This window comes from Lithobates pipiens, unplaced genomic scaffold, assembly GCF_037356315.1.
Source record: "Lithobates pipiens isolate NorthernLeopardFrog02 unplaced genomic scaffold, aLitPip1_a1.2 Scaffold_3, whole genome shotgun sequence".
Taxonomy (NCBI): Eukaryota; Metazoa; Chordata; class Amphibia; order Anura; family Ranidae; genus Lithobates; species Lithobates pipiens.
In genome coordinates, this window is record NW_027507790.1 from 36701197 (window position 1) to 36719567 (window position 18371).

At 40.6% G+C, this 18371-nt stretch overlaps 1 protein-coding gene across 3 annotated transcripts in view; it reads left to right on the forward strand.

Annotated features, from left to right (window-relative positions):
• The window catches only part of PRKAB1 (protein kinase AMP-activated non-catalytic subunit beta 1), a 169056-nt gene that overhangs the window by 59962 nt on the left and 90723 nt on the right, over positions 1-18371 (forward strand). For 2 of the 3 annotated variants that reach the window (XM_077461434.1, XM_077461431.1), the window contains exon 2: positions 484-618. In XM_077461434.1, the coding sequence (XP_077317560.1) occupies positions 484-618 (135 nt within the window). Of the gene's footprint in view, positions 1-483; positions 619-12694; positions 13999-18371 lie in introns of those variants that run through there. The other variant, XM_077461433.1, reaches the window with a different exon arrangement.

Consider the following 18371-nt stretch of genomic DNA (forward strand, 5'->3'; position numbering starts at 1 on the left):
AAAAAAAAATTCACCAAAAATGTGTAGAAGAAAATGTATCTACCTAAACTGAGGAATAAAAATGTTTTTTTATATATTTGTTGGGGATATTTATTATAGCAAAAAGTAAAAAATATTGTGTTTTTTTTAAATTGTCACTATGTTATTGTTTATAGTGCAAAAAATAAAAACCGCCGAGGTAATCAAATACCACCAAAAGAAAGCTCTATTTGTGGGAAAAAAAGGATTTTGTTTGGGAGCCACGTCGCACGACCGTGCAATTGTCAGTTAAAGCGACGCAGTGCCATATCGCAAAAAGTCCTCTGGTCTTTGGCCAAGTGGTTAAATACAGTTTTGCAATTTATTGAATGCTTATGTGCAACTGAAATATGCTTTCTATTTTCTTTTCTGTACTAACATGATCAAATGATAACCTAGTTATTAAGAAAGAAAGCACATTCTGATATAAAAAGATAAATTAATTTTGTACTTTTACTACTGCAGGCCTTAAACAGCTATAATGATGGAGATATCGATGGATCGAAGAGGTTGGGACGTAATGCCTTGTATGTAGCGATTGCGTCAATACTTATTGGTCTAGCGGTTATTACTACGTACTGTGTTGTCCATTTTACAACGGTATGCATTCTTTTTATTGTTACTGTGTATGAAATTACATTCAATTTCTCCTTTCTATTACTCGATGGTGTGAGAGGATCAAATAAATGAATTTGCTGACTCTGACTGTGTGAGGACAGTCATGTGTTTCAGAATACGTTGCCTGCTAAGACTGCAAATACTAAAAGATAGAATAACTTGCATGAAGAGATAGTGGTAACAATTATAAATATGTGCTTAGGTGCAGGGTGTTCTCTCCGTTATAAGCCCTTCATTCTGAAGACTGTTGACTGATTGTGATTTTTAAATGAATTTTACATATGAAGCAGTATTAGTACTGGGATATATTTACCAGAATTTTAAAATTGCTATTTCAGCTTTAAAGTGGTTGTAAACCCTTACAACACACTTTGACCTACAGGTAAGCCTAGATTAAGGCTTACCTGTAGGTCCAAGAAATATCTCCTAAACCTATACGGTTTAGGAGATATTTGCCCGAAGACAGGCACCGCTGTCTACGGCGCATGCGCCGTAGACAGCGGCGCGCAGGCGCACTGAGCGCGGCATCTTCAATGACGGAGATGCCACGCGTGTCGGCTCCCATGCGCATGCGTGGGAGTGACGTCATCGCGGCTTTGCCGAATGACAGCGGTGGAGCTGCAAGACCCCACCGAGAAGATGGATGCGCTGGACTACAGGGGACAGCGGTGACTTCGCTGGCTCCTGTGTCAGGTAAGTGACACATAATGGACTACTATGCGATGCATAGTAGTCCATTATGCTTTGCCTTTGCAGGGAATGAAAGAGGAAGTAAAACCTCTTTAATGTACCTTTCAGGGTATGTTCACACTCATGGATTAACCGCTTGCCGACCAGCGGCCATCATTATACTGCGGCAGGTCGACGCGATCCCGCAAGCCGTCATAGCTATACATGGTGAGATCAGGATAGCAGGCGTGCGTACGTGCTCGCTGCACTGCGGGGGGTGCTGATGCTCATGGCCGACGGTCGCTATGGCTGCCGGCCATGAGCGATCACAGGCACGAGAGACAGAACAGGGATATGTGTGTGTAAACACACAAAGTCCTGTTCTGTTCTGTGAGGAGTGACAGATCGTGAGTTCCTAATATCTAGGAACCATGATCTTTCATTTCCTCTAGGTCAGTCCCCTCCCCCTACAGTTAGAAACACACATAGGGAACGCAGTTTACCCCTTCCCTGCCGGAGACATTTTTACAGTAATCAGTGCATTTTTATAGCACCGATCACTGCATACATGCCAATGGTCCCAAAAATGTGTCAAAAGTGTCCGATGTGTCTGCCATAATGTCACAGTCCCGATAAAAAAAAATCGCAGATCGCCGCTGTTATTAGTAAAAAACATAATAATAATAAAAAATTCTATAAATCTATCCCCTATTTTATAGAAGGTATAACTTTTGCGCAAACCAATCAATATATGCTTATTGCGATTTTTTTTTTTTTACCAAAAATATGTAGAAGAATACATATCAGCCTAAAAATTACCTTTTTTTCCAAAAAATGTATAAATTAAAATGGGGATAATTATTATAGCAAAAAGTACAGTGCTCTATTTGTGGGAAAAAAGGGACATCAATTTTGTTTGGGTGCATCATCGCACGACAGTCAGTTAAAGCGAAACAGTGCCGAATCGCAAAAAATGGCCTGGTCATCTTCCGGGGCTGAAGTGGTATATCTTGGGGTCACCATACACATTACAATTTTACCATATATAATCACTGTACAATTAACTTTAGATTTGCAAAAACTTTGTAATATGATCGCCTACTTAAAGCGATTGTAAACTCTGTTACACCACTTTTACCTACAGACAAGCCTATAATAAGGCTTAACTGTGGGAACTATGAATATATCCTAAACAGTTTAGGAGATATTCAGAGTGCATGCAGCCAATGACATCATCAGCGCATGTGCTCTGAAGGTCCAGCTTACAGTGCCGACCCTTCAGAGTCCATGCGCAGGAGTGACGTCATCGTGCCCCTGGCCACTCATGTAGCTGGAGGCCGTGAACCTGGAAGGAAGTCTCTGCGCTGGCATTGCAGCGCTGGAGGGCTTCGTTCCAAGGTACGTTTTTATGCATAATAGCACATTATGACATTGCCTTGCAGGATTTATTTTATTTTTATTTTTTTACCCCCAACGGTTTACAATCTCTTTAAACCATCCTATCAATCAAGCATTACCTTTCATTACAAAATTAGAAAATCATACAATCAGATTGTAACATGTGTGGTGCTGTGTGTAAGAAGTCTGAATTCTAAAGAAATACCACTATTAAAGACAACACCACGCCTTTCATAAAACTGCTACATCCACAGCATGACACAACATAGCACATGGTATAATTAAATTGACATTATCAATTTTAAGAATTTTAATGTGTTCTGTGCATGAGCACACATCAAATGAACAATCTAAGTACAACAAATGACACAGCTCCTGTGCCATTTAGTCATACAGCTTAAAGTGATTGTAAAATCTATTTTTTGGGGGTTTTTTCCTATAAAAATAACAAACGTTAAACAAATGTTATACTTACCTTCTCTGTTGCAGTGGATTTACACAGAGCAGCCTGGATCCTACTCTTATCGGATCCCTGTTCTGCTCTCCTGGCCCCTCCCTCTTGTTCAGTGTCCCCAGAGCAAGCAGCTTGCTATGGGGGCACCCGAGTCACAGCTCCCTGTGTCCATTCAGACATGGAGCCCTAACCCGGCCCTGATTGGCTAGCTGACTTTGATTGACAGCAGCAGCAGCCAATGGTGCTGTTGCTGTGTCTCAGCCAAATCAGAAGGAAGAATCTTGGACCTTCTGCCTTTACAACTCTTTTAACCACTTCAATACCCACATGTTATCATATCCATATGACGTCCGCAGGTGGGATCTCCCATCCTGGGCAGGCGTCATATGATGTCCTCGGCTTTCCGGTGGTATTTTAGCTTTTGACTCCCGAGTGATGCGCCCGCCGCATCACTCGGGAGTCAATGCACGTGCCCGCAGCTGCAATGTCCACTGGGCATCCGCGATTGCTGGGGGCAGAAGAGGAACATGGATATGTGTGTCTGTAAACACACACATCCACGTCCTGTCAGGGGAGAGGAGACAGATGGTGTTTTCCTAGTATATAGGAACACCGATCGGTCTCCTCCCCTAGTCAGTACCACCCCCCACAGATAGAATCACTCCCTAGGTAACACATTTAACCCCTTGATCGACCCCTAGTGTTAACTCCTTCCTTGCCAGTGACATTTACACAGTAATCAGTGCATATTTATAGCACTGATCTTTGTATAAATGTCAATGGTCCCAAAATAGTGTCAAAAGTGTCCGATCTGTCCACCGCAATGTCGCAGTCATGATAAAAATCACAGATCACTGCCATTACTAGTAAAAAAAAAATAATAAAAATGCCATAAATCTATCCCCTATTTTGTAGGAGCTATAACTTTTGTGCAAACCGATCAATATACGCTTATTGCTATTTTTTTTTTTTTTTAAATATGTAGAAGAATACATATTGGCCTAAACTGAGAAAAATTGCTTTAAAAAAAAAAATTCTGAATATTTATTATAGCAAAAAGTAAAAAATATTGTGTTTTCTTTCAAAATTGTCGCTGCTTTTTTTGTTTATAGCACAAAAAATAAAAACCGCAGAAGTGATCAAATGCCACCAAAAGAAAGCTCTACAGTTGACTGCGCAATTGTCATTCAAAATTTTACAGCAATGAAAGCTGAAAATTGGCCTGGGCAAGAAGAGGGTGAAAATGCCTTGTATTGAAGTGGTTAACACTCTGAAAAGTGTTCTGCGGTGAAACGCTTTTAAAATTGCAGAAATCTCAAATTAAGCAGTAATCCTGCCACCTTCTAAATGCCTGTGGGTTTTTTTTTTTTTCATTGTTTTTTTTTTTTTTACTGAAATGCAATTTATAATGAGGCTATATGGCACAACCACAAAACCAGCAGCAGTTGGCAGGGCTGCGTGGCAACTCAGCATGTCACAATAAATTTACTACAGCATGTGAACCTCCTCTGGCTGTATTTTACATACATCTTAGGATATATACAAGAGGCCTATATCCTTAGGATCAGTTATCTCAAAAATGTGTAGTTCTTGTGTTGTCTCAATAGAGCTAACTGTCCCAGACTACAGTTGAGACATTTTTATAGCAAACTGTAAATTTATGAATGTACATACTGTTCTAAGCAGCTGTCTTCCAGCACTGTGAGTATTAACAGCAGCAGCTTCTACTATGAAAAGTTGTCCCCCCCCCCCCCCCCTGTTTCTACTCTCTCCACCATTCATATTTCTCATATTACTCCACTGCCACAATGTATCACATTCTGTAAATGGGTGGTGGCAATCCTGGCATTCATCCACTTCTCCTCCATTCACAGAAAGCGATGATTTGTGGGACAATATTTGTATGAGTTTTGTAAATGGCGGAAGGGGGAAGGCAAGCGGTGCAACTTTCCTCAGTAGCTGCTGTTAACCCTCACAGTACCGTAAGACAGACATTCAAGGCAGTATTCAGCAGCTGTGAAAGAGACACTGCAGCAATGATTTTTAGCAGAAGCAGGTGCCTGTAGGTCATTGGATAAACACCTGTAGCACCTTCCCAGTGTAGGTGCTAGGTAAATTTCTCTCTTACTTGCCCGTACATGCTTAAAGCCATTATGGACGACTTGGAGGAAAAAAGAGCAGAATGGTGTGAGGAGAAAGCTTTGGAGAATTTGAGTGTCCTAAAACCCTGTACAAGTCCTGACTTCCATGCTTACTTTTAACAGTTCTTGGATATTGAGGCCAACTGGAGCCTATGCCACTCCATTTATAGGAATTAAAGTCATCATAAGGAAAGCTGGGCGCAGCACTCAGGAATGGTCTGCCAACATGTGGGGGCCTAACAGGAAGATGGAACAGGTCCCTGACCCAAGTTTTTACAGTTGAGCTGTTCTTCAGTCATCTGATCTGTTGTATACTCTACAAACTTTTTTTTTTTTTTTTTATTCAGTTAGCTGATCCTTTAGAAAAATTGAAACTGGACTGTTGTCCAAACTAGGGGGCAACTTCTTCTCTAAGATGCAAGTATTCAGATCAAGCAAGCCCATTTATGCTGAACATTGCAGAAAGGGCCCTCTGCATCTCTCCAGTTTGCTAAAGTTTAAGGCTCCATGCACACTAGGAGCAGAAACAACGTCAACATTTTTAGCTTAAAAACGTGGCATAAAAGACTCAAATTGAAAGCATATTGTACAGAGGCGAATCTATGAGAGTTTAAGAGCATTTCGTTTATAGGCGTTTATTGCACTACACGTCCCTCTGCAAAAGGCAGGAAATGATGGACAGTGACAACACACCTTTTTTTTTTTTTTACATTTTCAACATTTTAATTGTGCATGGAGCCTAAAAAAACAAACTACCCTAAATCTGAGGTAAAATGTTTTCCTTTCTTTTTTTTTTTTTTGCAACGTTGTAAAATTTGTTGTCACTCAAGGATTGCTCTTATTGGACTTTGGGCTCCCAGAGCCAATGGGCAGGATGTAAATGTATGTAAGTTAGAAAGTTAAGTTTATTGCAAACACCAACAGCCTGTCATCACACATTTACCGTCGGAAAATCCAATCGTGTGTACGGGGCTTAAGTGTCATGACCCTTGGTATTACTGATAGGCTAAATGCCTATCATTCTATTAAGATGATCAAGAATGGCATTTACAGAATGTAAACTGCTTGCTACACAATTCTTTTTCTTTTACTATCTTTTTATATAACCTTTTTATATAACCCTTTTTTATATAACCTATTATTTTTGTAAAAACTGAACCGTCTGTTAAAAATCATATATATCTGATAAAAAAAAAAAAAAAGCCATTACGAGAGCTATACATAACAAGAAGGAATATTTCTCTTCAGTTTTATGCATAGGTTTATATATAAGGTTTTTATTGAAAGTTTTCAACTAATATGGATCACAGTCAGTCCACTAAAAACTGATATTTAAAGTTCATCTAAACTTTTTCATTTATTAGTTCTAGATGGAGTATGAAAGTGCAAAGTGTGGAAGGGTTTTTATTGCCACCCGTGTCCCCATTAGGGAGATTCACCTTCTATATTTGTCCAGGGTAAATGCTGTTCACCAGGATTTCAAATTTTGAGTTGTCAGAGATTCTTCTAACCCAATTATGTATTTGTTACATTTACTTTTAATACATTAGTATAAATATACAAAATCTGTCTTTGGATAATTTTTCAGTAAAATAACCCAGAATTGGAGAGGGAAGACAGCATTGTGAGTTTTATACGAGTAGGTAGGTGATCAAGGTATACTGCGTATCAATAATGAAGAAAGGTGAGTATACTCACTTAGCTATGCAGCACAGCACTGGCTTTGAGAAACATGAGAGTGGTTAAAGAGAATTGCAACTCTTTTTATAACTAAATTGATTCATGTATCTGTATGTCACCTGTGTGTCAAGCTCTTTTATAAGAGTTAACTAACAAGTATATGTTCACCCATTAAAAAATCCCTCCAGTCCCACTCCTTATCCTTCTCAATACTGCTACTTGTCCCCTCCTTCACTCGAGCCTACAATTACCTCACCTGACAGATGTGGACACCCGCCAGTACAAGTTTAGTCTTATGCCTGCCATAGATGATTTTCTTTCCTGTAATCATGGGTTGCAGGAAATAAAATCGCTCAATTATCCAATCAACACAGACAGTGTTGATGTGGGAATCCCTCCCATGGAGTTATTGTGTTCTCCTAGCAGGAGGGGGGTGCAGGCCCTGCCGGGAGAACACAGTGGTTATTGCTAGCAGCTATAGCTGCTGACAATTATTGCATGTAAAAATCCGGCATGTTGGTTGTCCCTGCTGAACCGGCCGAGATTCAAACCATCTATGGCCAACTTTAGGCTGCCCACACCTGTGCACTAATTTCTTAAGACCTGAATACCCGTACTAAAATAAGCGACGTCCCCTTCAAGGGCTCATTCAGTTGCTTGCAGAGACCTCTACCGCATGAATAATTTTTTTTGTTTCTAATAGAAGTTTCTGTAACTATTCGGGTTGTCAGTAAAAATGGATTTTGTCGCTCAGTTTTCCATGTTTTGCAAAAAATCTTGCGGGGGATTGGCAACCCTGGTTCTATTATACACTTCCTATACCGTCTATCGCTATTAAAAGAAGATGGTTGAATTCAATATAGCTTTTTTCATTATCAATGTATTTACAGCTGTATATTTTAATGTAGCCTACAAGGTAACAAAGCTTTCTGACCTCCGGCCTACAAGTATAAAAGAAAATGATATATTACCAGCACTAAAACTATGTTACAGTAGTTGAAAAGTTTGAATATAACAAGTGTTCCTGCTGTAACAGGAAATTAACAGTTTGTTTGAACTGTAGCTAAAGTTACTTTCCCCATTTACCATGTTGTTCTATACCTAAAGTGGAAACACACTGCATCAGAGCACTACAAACCAAAAGCACTACTTAATTCATTTGTAATGTTCAAAGCAAAATTTACCAATTCATCCATTTCCCCATGATTTATTTTTCTGAGAAATCACTTTGAAAGCACACCCTAGCATTTCATGCAGCATTTACTTCCTGGAATCCATGTGCCCTTAGCTTAGGCACATAGGCAGGATGATGTGCTTAGTTGACAAAACCCCCTCCTTCCCTCCTGAGGACTCCTGGAGGCTTGGAAGTAAGGGACACATTTTAAAAAAAGTTTAAAACAAGTAAATATGACATACTTTACTATCTACTTACTAATGCTAACAGCAAAAGGATTAAAATAGGCAGTGTTGATTCAGAGAGTGAAGATCCACTTTATTATGACATCACGACTGTCACTGTGTCCTGTAAAAAATATGGGACTTAAAATAGATGTTCCACATCTAGATACAGGCTCATTGGATTACACTGCATGCTTAAACAGGAACAGAGCCATAAATAAAAACATTCTATGACTGCAATAATACGTCAGAAACTGTAGTGAATATGGCTAATATGTTGTAGTAAAGCTTATTATGTCTTGTATTTTTTGTGCTATAACTGTGATCATTTTACCAGACCAGGCATGTTTTGTAATGGGTATCAGATGCTTGATTGCATTTAAAGGTGACACAAAGGCATTTTCTGATTTGCTGTATACCTTGCAACTTGGCCAATTATTAAAACAGTGGTCCCCAAACTATGGTCTGCAGGCCAGTTACGGCCTGCTGGTTTCCATAGTCCAGCCTCTGTAATGAGAAGACACAGGATGCAGGGCTTTTCAATTGCATTCACGACATGCAGCATAACAGGCACTGAAAAAGAGACCATTTCTGCACCCAGCAATGTAACAGGCTACAGGCATCAGGAGGTATATTTTTCTTCCAGATGGTGGGTGTATAGACCCAGTCAGGCCATCACTATGAGGAGCACCATGGGATATAGAGCTGGACATGGAGGGGGGAGCCACTGAACATCAACGAAGAAGCATTATTTCCACTGACATAGGGGAACCAGTGTCACAGGGGCACCTGGAGTTCTTGCTATTAAGGGAAAGTGCTGGGAACAGTCCTCCCTGAAGATACCATCCATGGACCCTGCCAAGAATGGACTCTTTCCTATACATGTATGCTGGGGCAGCCACAAGCCTGAAGTTAGGGACTAGGGGTGTTAGGAAAAGACTGCACTCAATGTTGAACTGTTATCTTATATTATTCTTCAGTAAAAGCTTTGTAGCTTTGGTTTCGCCTGGTCTGAAGTTACTCAAGGGGTGCAATGCAAGTAACCGGTACATATAGCCTACAGCTCAAAGTCCCTAGACACAGTGGCGAATGAAGAAAACAGTACCATAGATAATAGTGTGGAGACACAGTGGCTACCAAGGGTAACAAAGGTATCTCTAGCAGCCTTTCATAAGTGTGTAAAAGTGACAGGTTGGACAGCTTCCTGCAGGAGAAGTTGCTGTTAAAACTCTCCATGAGCAGGTCTATCTCCCATAGCAATTGGAGTAGATAAGCACAGCAGAGATCCCCAGCCTGTACACAGCTACAGAAGAGGAACAGCTAAGTAAAGTGCACGCATGGAGTCAGCCCTAGGTTCATGGTGGAGCTCCATACCATTACTGGGAGTGAGGTACTGGTGATACCCTGGACAGGTGGAGAGGAAATGCACAAGTGATCGTGGTGATGTACAGTAACAACAGGAGAGTATATTAGAGTTCAGTCATTGTTTCAAGTTAAGGTACCCCCCCCCATGTGTGAAGCAGTGCCCCTTTCTAAAGTGCATAGCATAGCCCAGAAGAACCCATCCTATGGTAGGCCTATCATGTGACCCTTCCTTGTGGGGCTATGCCTACTGCATATACCTGAAGACCACCTCTAAAGGGAAAGTGGCAATACCTAGCTAGTTAGAACTTGTCCAGGCTTGCCCAGCAATAGTCTATGTAAACTACACATGTCTGCTTCCTGATTGGCTACTGTATGAGGTTCCAACATCACTAGGGGCCTCTGTGAACACGCGCTGGCTCTTAGATTACACACCCTGGGAAATCTCATGCTCTAGCTCCCGGTGTCATCCATGTTGGTACTACAGAGTACCTGCTCTCCTGTATCACCTAGAGCTCCATCCGCTGCAGTCAGCCGTAGGGGCCACTCCAGACCCCAACAGGGTGCATCTATCATCTGGACTCAGATGACCTGACAGGAACTTGCCATGTGATCGGCAGCCCAAGGCTACCCGCGCTGCCAGAGAAGTTACCTCAGCCAAACCTCCGACAAAGATCCTCAAGCTGGCCAAAGCCAGCTCTCTGGTATGGCCTACCCCTGCTGTTCATGGGTTGAGCTGCCATCCTGCAAAACCAGTATGGAGTCTCTAAATCCCCTCGGGAAGAAGTACCACCTCTACCTATGCTGGAATCCCCAACGAAAGACTGTCTGGATACCACCAGTTCTTCCATTTTGGAGTCACCTCCTACCCTGCCCTAGGAGACCAACCTGGATGAGGTCTCGCCAACACCAGGCATCTACATTGTGACGTGGCTGCTCAATTTGTCCTTGTGACTCATGGAATGCCGATGATGCCAGTCTCCTCCTGAGCAGCCAGTGCCGACATATGTCCACAAGAATTATGCTAAACTGTCCTCCACAGAAGACCAGAATGATTCTCTGCTGCAAGCCTCTAGCTTCCCCTTCACCTTCGAATTTACTGGTCTCCTGTACCAGCAAAATGAGTATCGTGAGTTCCACCGCCTGTAGACCAGGCAGAGATGGTTAAGTACTATTATATATAATACCCTGAATCTTGTTGTTCATGCCTTGTATGTGTGAAATATTGATTGTGTTATATAGCCCAGACGGTTTGTATTTTAGGGGTGAGGTGTGTAGGTAGGTGAAGTTTAAAGAAGAACTCCAGCTTTTCCTCCCCAAAACAACAGCATTGTGCATATAAATGAATCACAACCCCGATATCAGTGTGTGTGTTTGTGTGTATCTTACCTCCTTTAGCTGAATACAGCAGGTTTCAGTGTCTGTGATGTCACTCCTCCTTCTGCCTCAATTTCAAAGTTCTGTTTCCTTCCTTTGCCAGTCCTGATACTACATGTACTACATGTCCCATCATGCTTTGAGCCTCTGTAGTTTTAGGGCGGGCTATGGGAGTCACTTGGAGCAGATGTGGGAGTTGATGTGGACAGGATTACTGTCTAAGGATTACTGTGGGTGTTTCTGGGCCTTCATGTGGGTGGTGATTGGGGGAGGAATGGAAGTGAAAATAGACCCTTCCCCCACATAGAATTGAAAGTGGAATTTATTTCCATGAAAAGGCTCACCAAAATCTTCAGCACCAGGCCCATGATGCTATTAATCAGTGGCATGCCATGTAGAGTTTGCAGTCTTTTCCTAACATCCCTAGTCAGAGTTTGGGACTAGGGATGTTAGAATAAGAATGCATTTTGCCTTTGCGTGGTCTGAAATTACTCAAGGGGAATAATGCAAGTAACCGTCACATATAGCCTACAGCTGAGGTCACTAGGCAAGCTGGGGTATGAAGACAACAGTACAAATACGGTGTGAAGATACAGTGGTTACCAAGGGTAACAAAGATTTCTCTAGTGCCACAGAGGTCCCCAGTCAGTACACATGTATGGAAGAGGAAGAGTTATGCCAAGTGCACACACACGGTGGGACTCCATACTGTTATTGGGAATGAGGTAGTGGTGATATGCTGGACAGGTAGAGAGGGCAAGGGCTCTGCAAATCCCTCCTAAATGTACAAGTGACCATGGCGATGTACAGTAAAAACAAGAGAGTGTATTAGAGTTCAATCCTCTGTTCAAGCAAAGGTACCTGATGTGTGAAGCAGTGACTCTTTCCAAAGAGCCTAGCATAGAGGCCGGAATAGGCCGCTTATGTGACCCTTGCTTGGCGCACCCAATGAGGAGAGAAAAGTGGAGAACGTGACAGCCACCCCATCACGCTACCCCCTCTTACACACTGATGCAGGAGTACCATTTCCACTGACATAGGGGTACCATACTGACCATTGGCATAGGGCAATATATCACTCCCACTAATGCAAGGGCCCTTATTATCACTGTTCACTGATGCAGGGGTATTTTTAATTCTATGGATGCATTTATTACTCTCACTGACCATCCATGCTGGGACATTTATTCCTCCTACTGACCACCGATGCAGAGACATGTACTACCCATATTGACACAGGGGCATACACTTCTAATAACTGTCAATGTGAGGACATTTACTATTCCTACTGAACACTACTAGTGACTGCCAACACAGGGACATTTATGACTTCTACTGATGCAGGGACATATATTACTCCCTGTGATCACTGTTGCAGGGGCATTTTTAGTTTAAAAAAAGAAGCTTTTAAAGCCATTGAACTTGCAGCAAAACTTTCTTATTGACGTGGAGCGTTGTAATTGTATAAGTATTAAAACATCTAACAAAGGAGCAGCAATTTTGTAAATGTTATGACCTTAGTTAATATATTCATGCTGTAAATGTCTCTTAATGATTTCTTTTTAATTGTTTATTTCAGCATACAGTCTGAAGGCCAAACAAGAGATCATGCTTGCATTATTCATGCATTAGGCTATGCAGATCTCCACATGGGAGGAGGCAAGGTCTTGCATTTGAGAGTCTTCACCTTCAAAGCAGCCACAATGGAAGCAGTTGATTTGTATACATCTATAAGTGTGTGTGTACGCATATATTCTGTATGTATATACATAAGTGGCTTTAGACATAAAAACAGGTGACATTTTGCACATGCAGAATTTTTATTTATTTTGTTTATTGCTCCTCATACTGGCATAGCCATGGAAGTTCAGAACACACAAGTACTAAGAATTCTAAGATTAAAGCCTCGTACACACTATGAGATTGTTGGCCAACAAAGCATCAGACTTTTGTCTGAAGGGCGTGTGCCTGGATTTTGTCTTGCATACTAACGGCACACAATTGTCGGCCAACAAACACGAGCGTAGTGACGTACTACGAGGAATCTCAGCTCCTGAGCGCCACCCTTTGGGCACCTTCTGCTAATGTCATGTTTGGTGAGCATTGATTCCGAGCATGCATGTTTGTACTTTGGACTTTTGTGTGACGGACTTGTGTACACACAATAGGAAAATCTGACAACAAACCGTTGTCCGCCGAAAATTTACTAGCCTGCCATCCAACATTTGTTGGTGGTAAGTTGGCCAACAATTGCCTGATAGTACGTACTAACGGTCGGATTTTAGGCAAACAGTCTGTCATCACACAATTCCCTGCCGAAAATAAGATCGTGAAGCTTTAGTTACACAACATACCTTCTGATATCCTGCAATGGAAATATGACACTCACAATGATCCATGGCCAACTTTGCAAAGTGTTCTCTGGACTTCCTGCGCTATAAAATATTTATAAGTGGTATGCCTACCGGCTTCCTAAAACCTAGACTGGTGCTCTCATTAAATCCAAACAAATGGAATACTCAGAATTTTTGTAATATGAAAACATTTCATGTTTACCTGTGACATTTGTCTAGAATAGCAGAGTCAGCTACACCATATCAAAATAATATTTTTCATATCACCGCTATTCTTTTTCATCTTTAATAATCACCAATTTAACCAACCGCCTTAGAAAATACACCTTTTTCCTGCTAACATGAATAACAATAAATCATGAACTAAAATACACGCCCAAGAAATGGGATATGTCATGATGGAAAAGTTTGTGTGTATATGTGTTGACCTGAAGATTATATTCATTTTGATAACTATTCTATATTTATAAATGTTGGTTTGTAGATTTTCTTAACTTTGTACTTGAGTAAATTAAATGTTTATTCTATATTTTGGCTGTGATACTTGAACTATGTAATATTTAAGAGCAAGCAGGGACTGAAATATCCATATTATTGATAGGCCTTTGTATAAAATGTATTTTCCAAAAATATAAAACATCTTCAATGTATACTGGGACTTCTGTTTATATAAACGCAGGATTTACCATGGCTTCATCCAGAACAATTTTTAGTTCAAACCTATTCAAGGCGGAATGAACATTTAAAACTGAATTTCAGGCAAATAACTAAGTGCACAGGTGAAAATCATTAATAAGAGTCGTTTTCCCAGCCAAAAGATATGCATATCTATCCACCAAAATCTGAGATTTACACTTTCTGGCAAGTGAGAAGACCGGATTTTTCTTTGCTGCAGTTTCAACTTCACTTACATGTCTCCTCCCAATAACCACTCTGAGACTGATGGCAGCAGAAGCAGCAGACTTATGAGCTTGTTTCTCCGTATACTGCTCTACCCACATGCTCCTTGTGCTGCTTCTCCTTCCCTTTTTCTGAGATCTACTCTATAGGGACCACAAATAGTTGATATCAAGTAAAATTCATGTATTTACACTATTGGAATTATATTAATTGGTATTAAAATAATATTACAATTAAATTATAATTAAAATAATATTAGGATTAAAAAAATACTTTTAACGATGTAATAATAATTACACATCTGGCTGGAAGTTTTGCTGAAGCATCATGTAAGCCCTATGAGGAGTCTTGACAAGTCGTTAGCTGGTCATAAATTATTTTTATTTTTATTTTTTTTCAACAAGTGGCGAGATGGATGAGGGTTCTACCCTCCTGAGATATTGTATTTTGACAGTAGGACTCTCCACAAGGCTCTGTACTGGGTCCTGTTCTACTTAATCTCTATGTAAGAAATACAGTGGGGGAAAAAAATATTTGATCCCCTGCAGATTTTCTAAGCTTGCCCACTGACAAAGATGAAGGGTTTATTATGTTTATCATGGGTGTATTTTAAATGATGGAGACAGAATATCAACCAAAAATCCAGAAAAAACACATGATACAAATATAAATTGAGTTTAAGTTCAGTGAGTAAATTAAGTATCCAGTTCCCAAACAAAACATGTATTAATACTTCGTGGAGAAACCCTTGCTTACAAGGCAAGATGTTTTCTTATAGTTGGTTACCAGATTTGCACACATCTCAGGAGGGATTTTGGTCCAATCTTTTTTTTTTTTTACAGATCTTCTCTAAATCTTAAGGTTTTTTTGGCTGTCACTTGGAAACTCAAAGTTTCAGCTCCCTCCATAAAATTTCTATAGGATTAAAGTCTGGAGACTGGCTAGGCCACTCTGACCTTAATGACGCCAATCCTTTGTTGCCTAGCGGTATGTTTTGTGGCAGTGTCATGCTGAAAGACTCATCCATGATCCATCTTCAGTGTTCTGGCTGAGGGAAGGAGGTCCTCATCATTTTACAATACATGACCCCATCCAATGTAGCAAAGTAGGTCTGTACCTTTAGCAGACAAACCGTTCCAAAGCAAAATGTTTCCACCTCTGTGCTTGAATGTAGGGATGGTGTAGGTATGGTCTTCTTAGGGTCATAGTCAGCATTTTTCTTCCTCCAAACACAGCGAGTCCCCCACCTCAAGAAGGTACATGTACAGTCATGCCAAAGAACTTCTAAATGAGTCTGAGAAGGATTGGGGGAAAGTGCTGTGGTCAGATAAGTCCAAAATTGAGCTCTTGGACATTAACTCGACTCACTGTGTTTGGAGAAAGAAAAATGCTGATTATGCTGTTTCTCTGCTAAAGGTACACGCCAACTTTGCAGCATTGAAGAGCCAATGAGCGGGGTCATGTATTGTAAAATCTTGGATGAGAACCTTCTTCCCTCAGCCAGAACACTGAAGATGGGTCATGGATGGGTCTTCCAGCATGAGAATGACCCAAAACATACTGCCAAGGCAACAAAGGAGTGGCTTAAGAAGAAGCACATTATGGTCATAAAGTGGCCTAGCCAGTCTCCAGACCTTAATCCTATAGAAATATTAAGGAGGGAGCTGAAACTTGGAGTTGCCAAGAGATAGCCAAGAAACCTTAAGGATTTAGAGAAGATCTGTAAAGAAGAGTGGACCAAAATCCCCCTGAGATGTGTGCAAACCTGGTCACCAATGACAAGAAACGTCTTACCTCTGTGCTCCACCAAATACTAAGTCATGTTTTGCTTGGGAATCAAATTTTTATTTTACTCACTGAATTGCAACTTAATTTATAGCATTTGTTTTATGTGCTTTTTCTGGATTTTTGGTTGATATTCTGTCTCTAGCATTTAAAATACACCTATGATAAAAAAAATTATAGACCCTTTATTTATTGTTAAGTGGGCAAACTTAGAAATTCTGCAGAGGAAGAAATAATTATTTTCCCCCTGGTATACCTAAAGCCGCGTACACACGGGCGGACTGTCTGGCCAACTTAGTCCGTCGAAACACATTTCAGCGGACAGTCCGCTCGTGTGTGGGCTTCAGCGGACTTTTTCAGCGTGCAGTCTGGCGGACTAAGTATTTCGGAATTTCCGTAATATTGTCCGTCAGACTTTGGTTTCAGCGGACAAAATCCGCTCGTGAGTAGGCTAGTTCGACGGACTAAGTATGGCGCATGCTCAGAAAGGATTTACACGGCGAAAGGTTGCATTGCTGTGTATTGGACTTCCTATTTCTAGTCCCATCGTACGTGCTGTACACGTCATCGCGCAAACTTTCGACGGACTGTTTTGCATCCGTGTGTGGTCAAGTCTGTTCATTCGAAAGTAGGACGGACTGTCCGTCGGATTGTCTGACGGACTAAGTTGGCCATACAGTCCACCCGTGTGTACGCGGCTTTAAGATTTGTTGGGCAAGGTATGTCTTTTTGCTGATGATACAAAGGTGTGTAATAGGGTTGCAGGTGTCTGTAACATGGAACATGATTTGGCATTGCTGAAAGATTGGTCAACAAAGGTGGAAACTGCAATTCAATGTTTTTAAATGTAAATTAATGCCGTACAACATTGGGGGTACAGTGTTAGCCAGCACTACAAAGGGAAAAGATTTGGAGGTACTTATTTCAGGTGATTGCAAAATTAGTAAACAGTGTGATCAGGCAGTGGGAAAAGTGAATAGAATTCTAGAATGTATCACTAGAGGGATCACCAGCAGGAGGAAGGAAGTCCCCATTCCCCCGTTTAGAATACTGTGTCCAGTTCTGGAGACCTCACTTACAAAAAGATATTGATAAGATAGAACGAGTCCAGAGACAGTTAAGAAAAATTATGAAAGTTCTGGAGATAAAACATATTGAGAGCGACTTAAGGAACTTAAAGCGTACAGTCTGGAGGAAAGAAGGGAAAGGGGAGACATGATTGAAACCTTTAAATACAAGGGGGTGAATACGGTTCAGGGGAGAAGTTTTTTCTATATGATACCAACATCAAGAACATGGGTACATGACCACAAATTAACTGGAGGAAAGTTCAAAACTAATCTTAGAAAGTATTATTTTACTGAAAGGTTAATTGATGCTTGGAATAAACTTCCAGCAGAGATAGTGAATTAGTCAACAGTTAATGGCTGTAAACATGCTTAGGACAAACATAGATCTATACTAAAAAGTATATATAAAAAAGGAAAAAAAAAAAAAAGAGGCAGACTCAGTGGACTACTCTTTTTCTGCTGTCACTTTTCCATGTTTTTATGTACTTTTGGGGTGAAGGTTTGCTTTAAAGGGGTTGTAAAGCTTTGTTTTTTTATTTTCTAAATAGGTTCCTTTAAGCTAGTGCATTGTTGGTTCACTTACCTTTTCCTTCGATTTCCCTTCTAAATGTTTTTTTTCTTTGTCTGAATTTCTCACTTCCTGTTTCTCCTCAGTAAACTTCACACCATCATCCGAGCGGTGTTTAGTCAGCCAGAACAGCTTACTGAATGGCTTACTGAGGAGGAACAGGAAGTGAGAAATTCAGACAAAGAAAACCAAGAAAAAAAACATTTAGAAGGGAAATCTAAGGAAAAGGTAAGTGAACCAACAATGCACTAGCTTAAAGGAATGTATTTAGAAAATAAAAAACAACCCCTTTAAAGATATTTTTGTGTCTCTGACCCAGAACAAGTCTGTAGAATAGGAAAGTCAAAGAAATGTCAGAAGTTCCAATCTGAATTCTTGTTCAAAGTCAATGGCTTAGAGTATTGAAGTATGGGGATCATCATTACAACCAGGAGGCTAGCATTTTCAGAAAGTGTGTTCAGCAATGGCAGGCTCCACATTCCTCCCATAACAAGTTTCCTTCAATGGGTAAAACATAACAGTATGTCTAAAATGTACAAAGATAGTTACAGTTTTGCAAAACAGTTTTTTTCTTCTTTT